At 35.2% G+C, this 18,821-nt stretch overlaps 1 protein-coding gene across 1 annotated transcript; it reads right to left on the bottom strand.

Moving 5' to 3' along the window:
* Positions 1-5,069: 5,069 nt before the first annotated feature.
* Positions 5,070-6,242, bottom strand: LOC131065821 (17.1 kDa class II heat shock protein). The gene is made up of 3 exons (XM_058000459.1): positions 6,021-6,242; positions 5,660-5,867; positions 5,070-5,560 (listed from the first exon to the last, which is right to left on the bottom strand). The coding sequence occupies exons 2-3, from the start codon at positions 5,852-5,854 to the stop codon at positions 5,312-5,314; spliced, it is 444 nt and encodes a 147-aa protein (XP_057856442.1). The 5' UTR covers positions 5,855-5,867; positions 6,021-6,242; the 3' UTR covers positions 5,070-5,311.
* Positions 6,243-18,821: the final 12,579 nt, after the last annotated feature.

The following is an 18,821-nucleotide window of genomic DNA, read 5'->3' as shown; positions in this document are numbered from 1 at the left end:
ACAAAATATGGTGTCGTTATGGTCCTATGGTAACCTAAGAGGTCATATGGTGTCCTATGACCCCTTAGGACACCATATGACCCCTTAGGTGTCGTTAGGGGTCATTTTGTGTCCTAAGGGGTCATATGGTGTCATATGACCCCTTAGGACCTAGAGAGAGGAGGGAGTGAGGAAAAAATTGAGGGAAAGAGGTGATAGAGGGAATTAGATGGGTGTAAGGATGAAGAGGGAGATAGCTCGAGGGATAGGAGAATAAGGGAATTGTGAGAGCTAGAGAGGGGAGGGACAAAGAAGAGTTTGTATCTATTCCACATTTGGCATGTGCCAAATAGGGAGAGTGCCAAATGTGTACATAGAAACCCCCATCTCACCTCTCCCTTCTTTATCTCCCTTCCCTCGTAGTTCCATCTCTCTCTATGAACTAGATCTCATATTCTCTCTCTCCCCTTACCTCTTCTTGGGCTCTTCATTCTTATAGATACATACTCTTCTTTGTCCCTCCCCTTTCTAGCTCTCACAATTCCCTTATTCTACTATCCCTTGAGCTATCTCCCTCTTCATCCACATTTGGCATGCGCCAAATGTGGAATATGGACCACATTTGGCGCATGCCAAATGGAATATCCATTCATCACATTTGGCGCACGCCAAATAGGGTGAGCGCCATATTTGGCGCACACCAAATGTCCCGCTTTGGGAAACACCAAGCCTATGGTTTGGATTTGCCTTGGGCATCCAACCCAAAGGTTTGGACGACCATTTCAAGCTAGAGATGTGTTTTTGTCAGAACATTGAAATTTTTGACATATTTTTGGTCGTGCTCTCCGTCAGGTTTGCACGTGTTTCAATGAAGTTAAACAAAAATACTGTGGTAAACTTGAGCTCCCTCTTAGCTATCCAAAAATGTAATTTATTTTAAATTTTGATTTCGTTAAGTCTTTCATCTATAATTTCTTTTGTTAGTGTGTCCGTTTTTTGTCAAAAACCAACATGCACTATTTTGGGTCTAGATTTTTACATGTTCATCAGATTTTGAAAAAAATTACATTTTTAGAAACTAGACTCCATTCTACACAATTTAAAAAAAAAGGTTTTGATTTTTGATTTGTTTTCAATGATTTTAGGGGGGAGCACGCTCAAATTTCTGTTTTTCAAGATGTGTCCACTTCGAAAATTAGTAAAAAATCATATACTCATTAAAAAATTCGCTGAAAATTCTGGCATAAACTTCAAGGTGTTAGCTAATTTCTCACTTAAGCGATTTTAAAAATTCAAAAAAAAAGGTTAACATTTTAGGGGGGCCACAACAGATGCTATGTTATGTTTTTTGCATAAAAACAGGACCACTTTTTGTGGCCCCCCTTTTTGAAGCCCTTAATCTCCACCATTTTCAAAAAAAATTAGTAGTTTAGAAAGTAGACTCGAAGCACTCTGACTCTTGTTCTTGTTGCATCTTCAAATTTGGAGTGTAACTATCTTCAATTTGTCGTTGAAGTTCAGACTTTGCTGATTTCAGAAAAAAAAAGTGGCATCTTAAGACCCCCTTTTGGTACCACAACTTGGTGCACATACCCCCACTTAATAAACTATGCAATAGAATCAATTATTAATTTAATTAAACAATCATACTCACAAGACCACATAACAAGGATCCTAATGAGCATAGTGCACCACAAGACAATACTAACATGACTCAACTGACAGGGTAACAACATAAGCCTAGAGTGTGTGAGGGAAACATGCGCCATCTCCAACAACTTGCCCTTGGGATAAAGACACACTCAGACCTATGAGACCAGGTGGAGTCGATGTCTGGTACCTGCAAACCTACATCCACCACTCAACACATCGTACATTACATATAAATCATAATAATCAAACAGGTGGTAGAGAATCACAATGTCACATCATGCTCGCTATGAGTGATATGACATTGTCTCTACTCACGAAGACAGTCACACTGTATAACATAAAAGCATCACACTAAATCATGATCATGAAATAGGGTTAGTACCATCATAATATCATAAGTCATATAAATCTCCAAACATGACGAGTCATAACATAAATCCACATAGAGTAACTAGCATTATCGATACCGTCTAAGATAGCAATAGAGTCACAAGTAATCATCTAAGCATCAACCATATGTCTAAATAAGTCTATCAATATGTAAATCAAAATGCAAGCCTGGGAGGGGCACTACAGTTGCATATTTTAAAGCCCACATGACCATCGTGGACATATTGCTATATATCTTGGATCTCTTCCTTCATTTCCCATGTATCCTTCAATCTTCTTGTAATTTGTCTCAATTTATCTTCACGTCATTTTAAAATGATAAATTTGTCTCAGGTTTGTCTTTATATCATTTTAAAATGACGAGTCCAAGCCCATTTTTTGTTCTTCTTATAGTTGTGTTTTTGAAACCCACAATACCATTGTAGACATAATGCTATATATCTTTGGATTTCTTCATTTATTTCTCATGTGTTTTTAAAACCCACAATACCACTGTGGACATAGTGATATATCTTTGGATCTCTTCCTTTATTTCTCGTGTATACTTCAATCTTCTACTATTATGGACATAGTCCTATATATCTTTGGATCATTTCCTTTATTTCCCATGTATGCTTCAATCTTCTTTTGATTTGTCTCAATTTGTTTGGATATAATGCAATATATCTTTGGATTTCTTTCTTTATTTCTCATGTGTTTTTAAAACCCACAACACCATTGTGGACATAGTGTTATATATCTTTGGATCTCTTCCTTTATTTCTCATGTATACTTCAATCTTCTACTATTGTGGATGTATACTTCAATCTTCTACTATAATCTTCAATCTTCTACCATTGTGGATGTATACTTCAATCTTCTACCATTGTGGATGTATACTTCAATCTTCTACTATTGTGAAGATGGTGCTATATATCTTTGGATCATTTCCTTTATTTCCCATGTATGCTTCAATCTTCTTTTGATTTGTCTCAATTTGTTTGGATATAGTGCTATATATCTTTGGATCTATTCCTTTATTTCCCATGCATGCTTCAATCTTCTTTTGATTGATCTCAATTTCCATCTTCTTTTGATTTGTGCTATATATCTTTGGATCTCTTCCTTTATTTCTCATGCATGCTTCAATCTTCTTTTGATTGATCTCAATTTGTTTGGATATAGTGCTATATATCTTCTTCAATCTTCTTTTGATTGATCTCAATTTGTTTGGATACAATGCTATATATCTTTGGATCTCTTCCTTTATTTTCCATTTTTCCATGTATGTTTCAATCTTCTTTTGATTTCTTCTTCTATTTTCCATTTTCTTCTTCTATTTTCCATCTTCTTTTGATTTCTTCCTCTATTTTCCATTTTTCCTATTTTCCATCTTCTTTTGATTTCTTCCTCTATTTTCCATTTTTCCATGTATGTTTCAATCTTCTTTTGATCTTCTTTTGATTTTTGTCTTTTGATCTTTTTTTGATTTCTTCCTCTATTTTCCATTTTTCCAATGTATGTTTCAATCTTCTTTTTCAATCTTCTTTTGATCTTCTTTTGATCTTCTTTTGATTTTTGTCTTTTGATCTTCTTTTGATTTCTTCCTCTATTTTCCATTTTTCCAATGTATGTTTCAATCTTCTTTTTCAATCTTCTTTTGATCTTTTTTTGATTTTTGTCTTTTGATTTGATTTTGATTTCTTCTTCTATTTTCCATCTTCTTTTGATTTCTTCCTCTATTTTCCATTTTTCCATATATGTTTCAATCTTCTTTTGATTTCTTCCTCTATTTTGTATGTTTCAATCTTTTTCCATTTTTTCATGTATGTTTCAATCTCCTTTTGATTTTTTTTCCATTTTTCCTTTTGATTTTTTTTCCATTTTTCCATGTATGTTTCAATCTTCTTTTGATCTTCTTATGTATGTTTCAATCTCCTTTTGATCTTCTTATGTATGTTTCAATCTCCTTTTGATTTTTTTTCCATTTTTCCATGTATGTTTCAATCTTCTTTTGATCTTCTTATGTATGTTTCAATCTCCTTTTGATTTTTTTTCCATTTTTCCATGTATGTTTCAATCTTCTTTTGATCTTCTTTTGATTTTTGTCGATCTTCTTTTGATTTTTGTCTCTTTTGATTTTTGTCTCAATTTGTTTGGATATAATGCTATATTTTTGTTTGGATATAATGCTATATTTTTGGTTTTTTCCTCTTTTTAATTTTTTTTTTTTATGTTCACCTTGATTTTAAAGTTATATAATTGAAGTGTTAAGATTTTTATAGCAAAATTGTAAGTTGAATTTTTTAAATACTTAGTTTTTTAAAATTTCTTCTTCTTTTGATTTGTCTCAATTTGTTTTTGTTGAAGTTTTTTAAATTTTCTTCTGTTATAGTTCCTCCGTACTATTGTGCATTCAAAACATCATCTTTTGTAAACTGCCTACTATTGCTAATCCATGGGTTTCATGTGTGCTTACAACTTAAAATCTGCTTTCAATGAATGTTGAGATTTGAGTATCTTATGGAGATGGAATCCCGCCCACATCCATCCGGTATTCCATGGCATTTCGTATTCTGGTGTTATCGACTCTGCTCGAATGTTTTTAGATATTTTGAAAGGGACAATCCCTGATTTTTCATTATATGTAGCATTAAACATTGTCGTCGATAAGCACAATTCACATCAGTGTGCACTGTGGAACTTTCGTATTTCTAAATCTTGTTAGAATTCATGGCTTCTCCAACTCTCTGAACCACTGCTTGTAAGGTTATCATGAAATCCAATATGAAATTAGTTTATTTCCTATTAAGATCGGCAAATTTTGGAATTAGTTTGATGCCTTAAAATTTTGATGTTTTCTCCGTTTTCTCCCAAAAATCAAATCCATCTGTCAAATCTTTAATCACAATATTAACAGAGCAAAATTTCGAGTACTAAATAATTTTGTAACTCAATGTCGCTCTGACAGCTAACAAATTATATATAGGCCGGGCAATGACTCTGGCTTTTTCTCTTATTTATGGAATGAATCAGCAGACAGAAAATTTCGAAAACAAAATCAGGGCTTTGAGAAAAATTATGACGACAAAACATTTATATTACTGCCTTTCAAAATTCATACAGATAAGAAGAGGAATTCAGCGTCAAGATATAAAGCCCCAAAAGCACAAATCCGGAAATAACACACATAAAACTCCGGATTAGATACATGAGCACAGAAACATATTCTAATTATAGCAGAGAAATACTGAGCTACTAAGGATTGCAAATAGCAGGGAAGATATAGAGCATTCTGCTTAGTAAATCTCTATGCAATTTTAACTTCAATAGTCTTGGGTTTCTTGGGCTCAGGAGGAGGGAGCTTGGGAACAGTAACAGTCAACACTCCATCATGACAGCTGGCAGAAATACTCTCCAGATTGCAGTCACTAGGCAGAGCAAATTTGCGCATAAATTTGCCGAGCCTGCGCTCCATCCGGATGTATTTGACATCCTCCTCTTCCTCCCTCTTTCGCTCTCCGCTGATTGCCAGCACATTCTCGTCCTCTACTTGAACCTGCTTACTCGCAAACAAAAAAATGAAGTTTAGCAGGGGAAATTTTAAATCTTTTAGCGAAAAAGCTCCAAAATAAAAGATGAATTCGCAAAGAAATACCTTGATATTGTCAGATTTAACGCCAGGCATGTCGAGAATAAAGACATAGGAGTTAGGGTATTCTTTAAGGTCGACAGGGGTTGAGGCCATGGCTTTTGTGTCGCGAACGTATGTGCGGGTCGGGGCGTTGAGATGCTTCTCCATTTCATCTGGAAGCCCCAGTAGCTGTTGCAGAGTGCTCAATACCGGATCCATTTCTTCTCAAAACCTGCAACAATAATGACTATCGGTTTCCTTAAACTTCCTCTGAAAATCAGAACGCCTAAGAAATTAACAGAAATTCTTCACAGCGAAAAGGGGACAAAAACAGGACTCATTAGCTTTTGGGTCAGATGTTAGGATAAGTGTGCAGATCGCTTACCAATTTGTCGATCGCAGAGAAATAATGGTGGGAAACAATTTAATTGAAATGACTTCTACCGAATCGCAATGAAAGCAAAAATCTTGTGTTCAAACTCGTCGGGGACGAAGGATTTAAATGGAGGGCAGCCATCGCTAGGCATGTTGCAGGTGGAAGACCCCAGGTTTCTCTAGCGCCTTCTCGATCTTTCTTTCTCCTTTCTCCATAAAGAAAGTTACTTACGTGGCATCATTTTGGACCCGGTCATTGAATTTAACTTTTCCGGCAATATGGTGTAGAATAAGGAAAGGGGATTTGGGTAGTCCTTTCTTCGCAATGTAATTTTATAATAGAAACTTTTTTATTCATGTTTTAGTTTTAATTTTATTTTTATTTTTTAAAGAATGTTTTGATACGAGTATATTAAAGAATGATGTAATTTTATTTAAAATCTTTAATTTTTTTTTTGGTTATTTATTTACTCTTTCATGTTTTTTAATATATTTATTTTTTAATTTTATACATGTGTTTACACATTCGTATATATTTGTCACATTTATGTTCACATTCATTTCTATATACATTATTTATTAAGGTCTAGTCTCTTTCATGTCCCTAGACTAATTCATAGTCATGAGGTTAAAATCTTATCATTCAAATTCAAAATTTTAATTTTCAGATTATAAATTTATCCAAAATTGCCTTGTGCTAAATTAAGTTACTCCTTATACACATTCCTATACACTTATTCATGTATCTTATACAAATGTCCACACTCATTTTCATGCACATGTTATCTACTTAGATCTAGCCCCTTTCATGTCTTGAGACTAGTTTGTGGTTGCGATGTCATCCTCGTAGTCACAAACTCAACTCATGTAGGATTTGGTCCATCATGCCTCATTTTTTCCTTACTTCATAGAATTGATTAGTAGTCATCAATGTTTATTAGATTGTGATAGTGATGAATGCATGCCTCATGAATGTCTACCTTGTGATACACCTTGTAGGATAAACATAGATGATATAGTTTTGCCTCCACCCACCCATGACATTGTTGCATCTGATGATGATCTTTCTTCCACATGTCATGATATGGATGTAAGATCATGATAAGATTTATTGATTCATTCTTTTTAGACAATATATCCCCTCATACATGATGACGTGAAATATAATCATCAAGATTTTATATCTCATATTATATATGTGGATACTTATCTTTTACATAACCTCTCTTTGCATGATGATAGTTTATTATTTGAAATCATTCATTAGCTTTCATATCAATCTCATTGATGCACTATTGTTTATCTTAGCAAAGAAATTTTAGGTAATGGTAATGATGGTTCTAGTTATTGTAAAGCGGAAAAATCGAACCCTAGTTGTTCTCCCCTCCCCAACTCCAAGGAGAGAGAAGGGAGAGTCACTAGGGTTGATGATTTTCACTTAGGAGAGACTTTACATTCAAAAGAGGGGTTGAAACCCACAAGATCCAATCCCATGGAACGCAAAACTGGATTTTAAATGAGTTTCAAGGGTTGTGACATCAAGGATACCCTCTTTTGTAAAGAATATAGATAGAATGATTGAACTAGGAATGTATGTAGAAGCAAGAAAGATTCGCTTGTAAATAGAGATAGGGATATGGGATGAAGCTACGGACCTGGAATTAACAGAAAAATGTCGAGACGGTGCTGTTCTGCAAATTTGAGCGAAAGTTGACGGGACGATGTCGCCCAGCGTGCACACGGTCCTCCGAAAAATCCGCGAAATGAAGGTGGATCTGTTCGTCTCTGCACAAGGATTCCAGATCTTCAATTACAGCCGCGTACCTGCAACCTACACACAGAAAAGAGAGGACGATTGGGGGGTTAGGGATTAGGGGTTTGCCTTTAGGTCAAACCCCGGTTTTGGAATTAACCAAGAAATGAGAATGTTGTAAATGTAAATGTTTGTAATGTAAACAAGTACTGATACCTTGTTGTAAGAATGTTTGTATTCTTACATGCGAAGGTGTAATGTATGTAGTATGTTGTATGTTGTATGTGATCTCCTCTTCAATGGTTGAATCCTTGTCTTGAATGCAACACTTAGCCTTGAATGGAGACTTAGAATGCTCAATTGCTTGAAGGAATGCTTGAATGCTTGAATGTTTGAATGTTTGAATATTGCTTCCGCGTCTTGCTCTTGCTTATTTCCTTCCTTTTTCCTTGCCTCCTCAAATGGGAGGGGAAAAGTAGTTTATATACTTGTCAATTAGGGTTGATAGACTGATTTTTCTGACCTTAGGCCGACAAGGAAACATTATTTCCCGAATTGCCAACTTAAAGACCCGATGCCCAAAAGAGACCGGGCCCCAAAATAGGGCCAGGGACCAGGGCATTGGGCGCCATGGTCCTGGGGGACCAGGGCACTGGGCGCCCTAGTCCTGAAGGACCAGGGCGCTGGGCGCCATGGTCCCACCTCCCGGGGCAGCAGGGTGCAAGGAGGGATCAGGCCAGGGTGCAGAAAAATGCAGTTTTTGGTGTTATAAACAGGTTTCGGGGTCTCCATTCAGGTTCAACGTTGCGCCGCCATCGTGAAGGCCCAAATGCAGTCGAAATTGCAAGTGTCACAATTTTAGGACGCTACAGTTATGTATCCTTGCGTATGAAATAATTTATGCTAATTATATGTGTAGACACTCAAAATTGTCATGTCTAATTAAATAAATATTTTATTTATTTAATTATCTAAGCCTAATTCTTCTATTAATTAAATAAATTTTTATTTATTTAATTAATTCATTTATCCTCTTCTAGCCTTATTTCTCATTTAAATAAATACATTTATTTATTTAAATTATCCCTTTCCTAAATTAAATAAATATTTTATTTATTTAATTGTCCTATTTCTTCTATTAATTAAATAAATCTTTATTTATTTAATTAATTCATTATCTTTTTCTACACATGACACATGTCATTCATCTCTTAATTCATACACTACCTACCTCTTTCATTATTTTACTATTTCTTTTACCTACCCTCTAATCCTCGCCGACCTCTCTTTTTACACCTCTCAATCTTATCCCTCCATTTCATATTGTGTCTTCTATTTAAGGAGATGCTTTCTTCATTATCAAACCCTAATGACTAATGACTGATTTTGGAGTACTTGGCTACACTACAATTCCACTTACAACCACATTCCATTCTTTGTTGAGCTCTTGTGCATATAAAAATCTGAGAGCAAATATATCAAGCAAGATCAATGGAGATAGGAAGAATGGAGATCAAAACCCTATTGGACATGTGATGGTATAATCTTTGTGATTTTGAGTTATTTTGCATTGTCTTAGGTTATCTTCATATGTTATGGTGGATCTTTGTTCATTGTTAGGCTAGGGTTTAGTGGTTGGATTCATTTTAGCCTTGCAATATTGTTGTTTATTGTTATCCATTTTCACCATACACAATATGCATGTAAATGATGGAATTAGTGAGTTTAGATTGTAACTTAAGGATAGAAATCTACAACAATTTGATTCATCCTTCTTACTCTACACTTTTCCTAGTTTTGTTGATACCTTTATTTCATAATGTTTTAGACTTAATTCACATAAGGATGGTGTGGGTTGAGATGTGGTCCCTCATAGTCTATCTTCTAATCCTCATTCATATATTAATGTGGTTGAATTAATATCTCATATACCTACCTTCATGCAACCCTTAATTCACACTATTATAATTTTGTAGGCATACCCATGAAATTTTGGGAAGAGGATAAGAATTTAATATATCACCACCTATCTTTCCTACTAATGAATATAAGTTACCTCCTATACCTCAAGTTAAATATAAAGTAAAATAAGACTATTGAACAATTGTAATTTAGCCAAATTAAAGTATCTTTACTTGACTAGAGTATAACATTACCATTTTATAGAGAGATTGTGTAAAAGGCCCTAGATAAAATATAATTACATTTAAATACTACTCCATATATAGTTACATCTTTGATCAAGTTTATTTTTAATATAGATAGTCATGATATATTGTTCAATAATTAAGAATATTATAATATCCTAAGAAAGTACTCAACAAAGCATTACCTTCACATATCTTGGTGGAATATGGTGAAGTGGTCATTAAAAGATCTCAAAATGATAATGGATCTAGCCTTAAAATATATAGGGAGGATTACTTAAACAATAAAAAGAAAACATGTCAAAGATAACATAATTATATTTTACTATTATAGGATTTACTAAATGCCTAAAACTTCTTTGGGTACTATCATAGTGTACAAAAAAAATTGTCTTTAGCAAAATCAAATCAAGACAAACTAGACTATCCCAAACCTAGATTTTCCTTACAAGAACACACCCCTCCCCATGGAAACCATCAACCCTTTATGTAGGAGTTCATAGTCAATGACTAGAAATTTGACTTCATGCTAAATTGATTCCTTTAAACCCAACGTGTTGATGTCTTCACAAATATTCACTCAAACAATGCCACTCACTCAAGCACAACTCATTTTCTTCAATTTTCACTCTAATTTTACTTTATGGAAATATAAAATTCCCTTACCTCTATAGGATTAGTAAGGTCTTATCCACACTTCCTCATCCAAGCCTTGAATCCTATTCAATGTTACACAAGACATTTATTGCAACTTCATTACAATCCTATAAGAATATTGGATCTATCTTACCTTGGTGCATGAGTCCAACTCATGGACAAAGTATTACATGTAATCCTTATCAAGTGGCTCCAAATACAATCCCACCAACATTTCCCATCATTCTAGTGGATTCATATCAAATTCCACTAAAAGTTACATATGAGGACTCAAATCCATCTTAGGTCCATAAATTTCACTCAGACAACACTACAAAATCCTCATAATAACTTTTTCAAGGCACTTAGGAACTTGGACTCATGGTATTAAAACTCACCCTCATAATATCCTTCCCTCACTCAAATAGGTGACACCCTTAGTATTAGTGTAATACACCAAGAATACATGACAATTTTCCCCTTAGAGATATCTCATTTTTAAAAATTGGAGTTCCTTCAAAGGAACTTCAAGGTCTTATCGTCATATTTTCAAAGAGGCTTTGCATGCTCCCAACTCACTTCATGTTAGGTTTTTCCTTCCCAGACAATCAAGAACTCCTTATATATTTCCTTCTTCCAAATCCACACTCTCTTTTTGCCAACACCATTGTAACTTGGTGCTTCAACTTGTTCACAACATTTGTTGGTCCCCTAGTCAAGAAGTTTCTTTTGTAATCTCATTTGTCTTCATGTAGAGGATGAAGTTGATTGACTTGAAACATAGGCAAACCTTCATGTGAGGGGCCAAATTAAACCTATAGGTAACGTTTCTTATATAAGAAACAATATCAAAGTTCCATTAAAAATCTTTAATAATACAAGACTTAGTCCTTTCATAGGATTAAACTATGTTGTATCCATCTTAAGAGAACCCTATCACCTACCTTAAAATTTGACAAACCTCCTACTATATTTGCACATTTTATTATTACAGATCTATATCCTTAGTCAATTACCAAATGTGTGTGATCTTTCCATTCCCTCAAGTTGTTTGATATTGTTGGCTCTTACCAAGATAGTTACACAAAGTTGTATGTAAAGTCAATAGTTTTTGTCCAATATATGTTTGAAAAAATGAATACTAACTCATCAAAGTCTTTAGTCAATTAGTGTCTTAACAAGTGTGTGTGATCCTTCCATTCCCTCAAGTTGTTTGATGTTGTTGGCCCTCACCAAGATAGTTACACAAAGTTGTATGTGAAGTCAATATTTGTTGTCCAATATATGATTGAAACAATGGATACTAACTTGTCAAAGTCTTTAGTCAATTAGTGTCTTAACAAGTGTGTGTGATCCTTCCATTCCCTCAAGTTGTTTGATATTGTTGGCTCTCACCAAGATAGTTACACAAAGTTGTATGTGAAGTCAATAGTTGTTGTCCAATATATGATTAAAACAATGAGTACTAACTCGTCAAAGTCTTTTGCATGTTATAATGGAACTAGAAAACATCTAAAAAATATGGTCAATAGTCCAGCTTGACTTGACAAAGTACCTTAGGTAGTCTTGCAAAACTACATTGATCCACCCATTTTTTCCATCCATCTCTAGATGATGACTCATCAACATAAATCATTTATGCTTTTGAGATTAAACAACTATGACTAAAAGTTACTTGTAAATTGAGGGACCCTATCTAAAATAATGCTAAGTAAAACTCTCCAATACTTAAAATATTTCTCAAAAAATATTTGAATTGTATCTTGTACCTTGTAAGGTGCCTTGCAAGATACATAAATATCATACTAGGGTGTGTGCACAAAGATGGTGGTTAGAAAAGTGGACACCACCCAAAAAAAACATGGAAAAACAAGCAACATGTACGTGGTTTTAAAATTTGAAATTCTCGCGTACGTGCTTAGGTTTGTTCTTCCCAAGCCTAGAAAAGGTAGCGTGTACGCGCTGCTTTTAGGAAAATGAGCGTGTATGCACTACACCTAGGAAAATGAGTGTGTACGCACTGCTCATAGGAAAATGAGCACGTACGCGCTAATAATCCAAATAAAACTGCATACGCGGTGCCTAGTAAAAAAAGTTTTTAAAAAAAAATTGGGTCTCATTTACCTGTGAATAGCACGTTTTTAACTTTGTTTTTTCCCCATTTCCTCTCCTAAACCGCGAACGGGGTGCTAGATTTGTCCTCCAAGCTATGGATCAAGGTTAGTTTTTGTTTATTTTTGTCTTTCTTTCCGATTTATGCAATTTGTTTTACATTTTGAATTTAATTTCATTAATTTTGATTAGGTTTTTTCATTTTTTGTTTCAAAAACTAGATTCTTCTAATCCAGAACAAGAACAACCAAATGCACCTCCTGAAAACCCACAAGAACAACCAAATGCACGTCTTGAAAACACACAAGAACAACCCCCAATTCCTCCTTTTGACCACGCACCCGAAACACAAGAAGAATTAATTAATCAGTTAGGACAAAATACGTCTAAAATCAATAGACTAATTGTTAAATTGAAAACTTCTGAACTTGACCATCATCAATCCCTCGCCACTATCCTAGAAACATTAGCTAGTGGTGCTATAGCTATTTTCATAGAAATTACCAAATGGGGAAGCTTTAGGGATAGGTGTCGTCAATTCTATGCCAATGGGCTATCATACGATGGAGTAAAAAACAAAAATATTACTAAACAACAAATATGTGCCCTTTTTGTTGATCCCAAAATTGGCCAGTCATTACCTCTTAATGCAAAGAGGTTTCCCATACATTGGTGTACCAATGTGTAGAAGAAGAATCTTTTTTGGCAGAGGTGGTGGATGGTCTTTGATGATCCATCTTGTAATAATTATGAGGTGCCATTATATTTTTTGAGAAAAATATATTATGAGTTTGTGCTCAATGTGCGGCCAAACTATTTTGACATGAGAGAGTTTCATGGTAGAGGTGGTGGCTCTGCCCAAGATAGACCTGGAGCCCGTAGGCGATTGCCTGTGGAGAGTCATCGCCCCCTAGCACCCAAACCCAAGGTGCATCAGGCTATCCCATTAGAGATGAAAGAGTCAATGGAGTTACAAACTCTTCAAGCGGCCACAACATTGACTGGTGCCATCATCTAGCATGGGACGTCATTAGCACACCCTATTGTATTGGATGATGAGCCATTAGAGGGCGACAGAGAGCCCATCCAACATATGTGTGTAAGTTGCTCGGGGATATGCTCGGGGATAGATGATGCAGTCGGTGCAGATGTATCCTCATATCATCTATGCATGATTTGCGGCTGTAGATGTCAGGCTCACACGGTTGAGGATATTGTGCTGATAGATGAGTTGAAGGACATGGTGTTTTCCCATGAGCCACAAACATAGGTGTGTTGATTTGAATTCATAACATTTTATTTATCAGTCACTTTAAATTTATAATTATATAAATGAATTTTCATTTAGACATTGATTTAAATTGAGATAAATAATATGCATTTCAGGATGCAGCAGCGGTATCCCATACACCTCCCCTAGTTACTATAGCTACAACTTTGATGCCTAAGGTATAAATTTTGTAACATGTTAAAATAGAATAGTACACTTTGAATTCAAAAAAATACAAGATATACTAACTATCTTTAATGCTTGGTCCAATTTCTGGTTTGTAGGTGTTGATAGGAGACAAAATGTTCCAGATTGATGACATCACACTCTCAGTGATCGATTTTGGCCTACAAGGCTATATGGTATCATATTTTGTACAACTCTTTTTATGTATTGTTTTGATGGAATATGCAAGTCATTTCATTTTAGATTTTTAAAATTATGTTTAATTTATTATCTGTACTAATATCTCATGTTAATTTTGCTTTTTTAGGGTACCCCCTCCACGTCTAGAGCTCACCCTAAGAAGAAAAATAATTCCTCAAAGACACCAAAACGTGGGAAGAAGGTAATTGAACACATTTTTAGTTGTACAATTGTTTGAAAATGTTGAAATCAAGTATTAGTTGGGGTTTATAGATTGATTAGTGTTTTTTTGTCTATTTTACATGTACAGCGGCCATTGAGCTTTGTGGATTTATTGAATGCACTTGATTCGCCCATGGATCAAGAGAGGGAAGAGGTATGTATCTCTACTTTATTTTCTTGATTCATGATTATATGCACGCGCACATGTGAACTTGTGATATATTATAATCTTATAATTTTTTCATACAGGAAATATCCATACCTATTTCATCAATGGCGAACCCTCCTCCTTGCACTGGAGAAGCATCTCAGGATCCAGTACACTTTTGTTTGATATGTAAAATTAATTATTTTTAACCTTTAATACTTATCATTATATTAATTGTATTTAATCTTTGAATATTTTTTGTATAGGTAATAGCGATAGTTTCTACATCGATGGTGAGCCCTCTTCAATCCATTGGAGAAGCATCTCAGGCACATGTACGTCATTGTTCTTTATATTATAGCTTTTAAGTGATTTTGATATATTTATGTTAGTACATTGTATTAATTGTACATTTAATCTACAATAGACCCCTTCGCGGTACGACCATAACGTGGATCCATTTAAGTATGTCTTTAAGAAAAATCCTAAGAGTGACAAGGAGAGGAGAGCGAAGACATTAGCTCCTAGATCAGTCGATGAGGTAATCTACATTTCAATTGCAAAGGAATTAAAGTTAAATGCATAGTTATGTTGTTAATTGTGAACTATTTTCTGCAAAAGAATTCTAACTTGGCTTTTGAATTGTGGTTTTGCAGCCATCTATAGAGCCGCAACTGCATCGAAGAGGCTTGATTTTGATGATCCACCACAAGTTTAGGATCATATAGTGTTATTTTTGGTCATAGAATGACCAATACATGTAGATATATTCTACATTTTTATTGTATATCGATTTGGACATGGCATATGCCACATTTTTGTAATACTTGTATTGACTTGGCAGACATGCCTTTTTTATATATATAAATATTGATATTCGATCCAATAAATGTGTAATGAGTTCATTATTTTGCATTCGTTGTATTTTGTGGTTGTCCTTTTATAAATTTAAATGAATATTTGCATATGAAATCAACAATATGAATGTAAACAACAAAAATATATGATATAAAACATTGCAATTGTGGAATATGATTTGATAAAATTTCTAAAATGTTGAATTAACCCTACAAAACTCCTTGTATTCAGTTCATTATTGTGTATTCATTGTATTTGGTGGCTGCCCTTTTATAAATTTAAATGAATATTTGCATATGTAATCAACAATATGAATATAAACAACAAAAATTGATAATATGAATATAAACAACAATGTGTTTGGTGCGAGAGAACCCTCACGCTCGCAATGGTCAAATTTTGTTCATCGTGTGTACAAACTGACGTTGCGAGCGCGTTCGGGTGGGTAGTTTTATGCTAGGTATGCCCTTGTCGTGCATCCCAAAGCGCCGAAACATCAAGAGTCATACTGTACTGGTGCGATCTCTCAATTGTCTTGAGTCCAAAACATTGTTAAAATTTGACGGACTATTTCTTCAAATCTAGGACACATATGGTCAATCTATTTGATCCCATGTGGTTGCATGAGGCTCCTCTACAATGCCCTATCTCGGTTTTCGACGACTTGGAGGCATTTTCAATTATTAGCATTTTTTTGCCTGCTCCAAAAACCGTCAGTTGCATGCAATGAAAAGCTACAAGATTGGCTAGAATTGATTCAGTTCGCCATGTGCACAAACCAACGTTGCAAGTGCATCCGAGTGGATAGGTTTACGCTAGGCATGCCCCTGTCATGCATCCCAAAGTGCCAGAATGTCGAGAGTCATTCCATACCGGTGCGATCTCTCAAGTGCCTTGAGTCCAAAAAATTGTCAAAATTTGACAGACTGTTTTTTCAAATCCAGGACACATATGGTTGATCCATTTGATCCCATGGGGTTGCGTGAGGGTCCTCTACAATGGCTTATCTCAGTTTTTGATGACTCGGAGCCATTTTCAATTAGTAGCATTTTTTCGCTTGCTCCAAAAACTGTTAGTTGCATGCAATGAAAAGTTGCAAGATTGGCTAGAATTGATTCGGTTTGTCGTGTGCACAAACCGACATTGTGAGAGAATTCGGGTGGGCAGGTTTATGCTATTCATGTCCCCGTCATACATCCCAAAGTGCTAGAATGTCGAGAGTCATTCCTTACCGGTGCAATCTCTCAAGTGCCTTGAGTCCAAAAAATTGTTAAAATTTGACAGATTGTTTCTTCAAATCCAGGACACATATGGTCAATCCGTTTGATCCCGTGGGGTCGTGTGAGGCTCCTCTACAATGTCCTATCTTGGTTTTTGATGACTCGAAGCCATTTTCAATTAGTAGCATTTTTTCACCTGCTCCAAAAACCGTCAATTGCATGCAATGAAAAGTTGCAAGATTGGCTAGAATTGATTTGGTTTGTCGTGTGCACAAACCGACATCGTGAGCGTGTCTGGGTGGGAAATTTTATGCTAGGCATGCCCCTGTTGTGCATCCCAAAGTACCAGAACATTGAGAGTCATACCGTACCGGTGCGATCTCTCAAGTGCCTTGAGTCCAAAAAATTGTCAAAAATTGACGGACCATTTCTTCCAATCCAAGACACATGTGGTCGATCCTTTTGAACCTGTGGGGTTGCATGAGGCTCCTCTATAATGTCCTCTCTCGGTTTTTGATGACTCGGAGCCATTTTCGATTGCTAGCATTTTTTTGCTTGCTGCAAAAGTCGTCAGTTGCAGGATTCGCTAGAATTGATTTGGTTCGTCGTGTGCACAAACCGACATCACGAGCATGTCCGGGTGGGCAGTTTTATGATAGGAATGCCCTTGTCGTGCATCCCAAAGCACCAGAACATCGAGTGTCATACCCTACCGACGCAATGTAGAAGTTGCTTGACAACTTTTTTGACAATTTTTTTGACAACAATGACAATTTTTGCTCAAATTGTATCTAGTCTCAATCTATGACCCCTATGACCTGATAATGACTCAAATAATTCTCCATGATTATACAAGAATCAAGAATGCTCATGATTGACCAGGGACACATCACATATACTCAAAACATAGTCACAAAACATTGACACACAAAATAGTCACAAAACATTATCACATATTATTCAAAAATTTGCCTCTAAATATGGTCAAATCAGCTCTTGGCTATTTGATTATACAAAAAAATGTCTCACAAATCATCTCATGGGCTTGTATACAAAATTTGGCATTACAATATGTGCGATTCAACTCATCGCCATTTTAATATAGAAATCATCTCATGGGCTTTTATACAAAATTTGGCATTACAATATGTGCGATTCAGCTCATCGCCATTTTAATATATAAAATTTGGCATGTACATATGTACAAATCAGCTCATTTCCATTTAAATATACAAAATTATGCCCCTAAACCTGTAAAAATCAGCTCATGGGCATTTATATATTAAAAAAACGAATATAGAACAATTCGTCGACGATTTATACAAAATTCTAAAAATCATTCTACTCTGAACCATAGAATCAATCAAATGAGCCTTCAGAATTGGCTCTAACCCGTATTGTGTCAAGTATTGCCTCATGGTCAGATTCACGAACTTTCCATAAAATCTTGTTATGAGGTCTACCACGATACTTCATCAAATGAATATTTGTTGCAACAACAAGGTTAGAGAAATGAAGAATATGTCTGTGTGTTTCAAAGTCCTCGAACAACCAAACATCAGAATTCTTGATAGGGTATCTCCGAAGCCATGTTCCTGTCATGACAACAGACCCTATTGATTAATCAATACCCTCTCTGTCAATGATTGTGGTTGTCAATTTTCTTTTAGGCTCAACACAATGACACAAATAGTAATCTGTTCCTTCTTCATTGTTCTCTTCTGCAACAACTGCATACACATGACCTCCATTTTATAAAGTGTTAATTAATACCAAAAATAAAGTATGATGTACAACAAAATGAACCAAAAAGAATACTTGCAAAAAAAATAACTCAAAAAATCACCTGAATCCACTAGGTCGGATACATGGTCAAAATCCACTGATGTCTCCATCTGGCTCAATTGTAGTGCTTTAGGAATTTGATATGAGTCAATGGGAACCAATGGTCTACAAGACCATTTGTCAAACCACTCTTGTGATTCACATTCTTCCCACAAACAATACATGCATGAAGAGCAAAAACATACCATCTGTCTCGTATAAATTACCAGTGAACTTGAATTTGAACTCATAAAT

This window comes from Cryptomeria japonica, chromosome 6 (genome assembly GCF_030272615.1).
Source record: "Cryptomeria japonica chromosome 6, Sugi_1.0, whole genome shotgun sequence".
NCBI lineage: Eukaryota > Viridiplantae > Streptophyta > Pinopsida > Cupressales > Cupressaceae > Cryptomeria > Cryptomeria japonica.
Note: the sequence above shows the minus strand (reverse complement) of the source record. Positions and strands in the feature narration are given on the sequence as shown.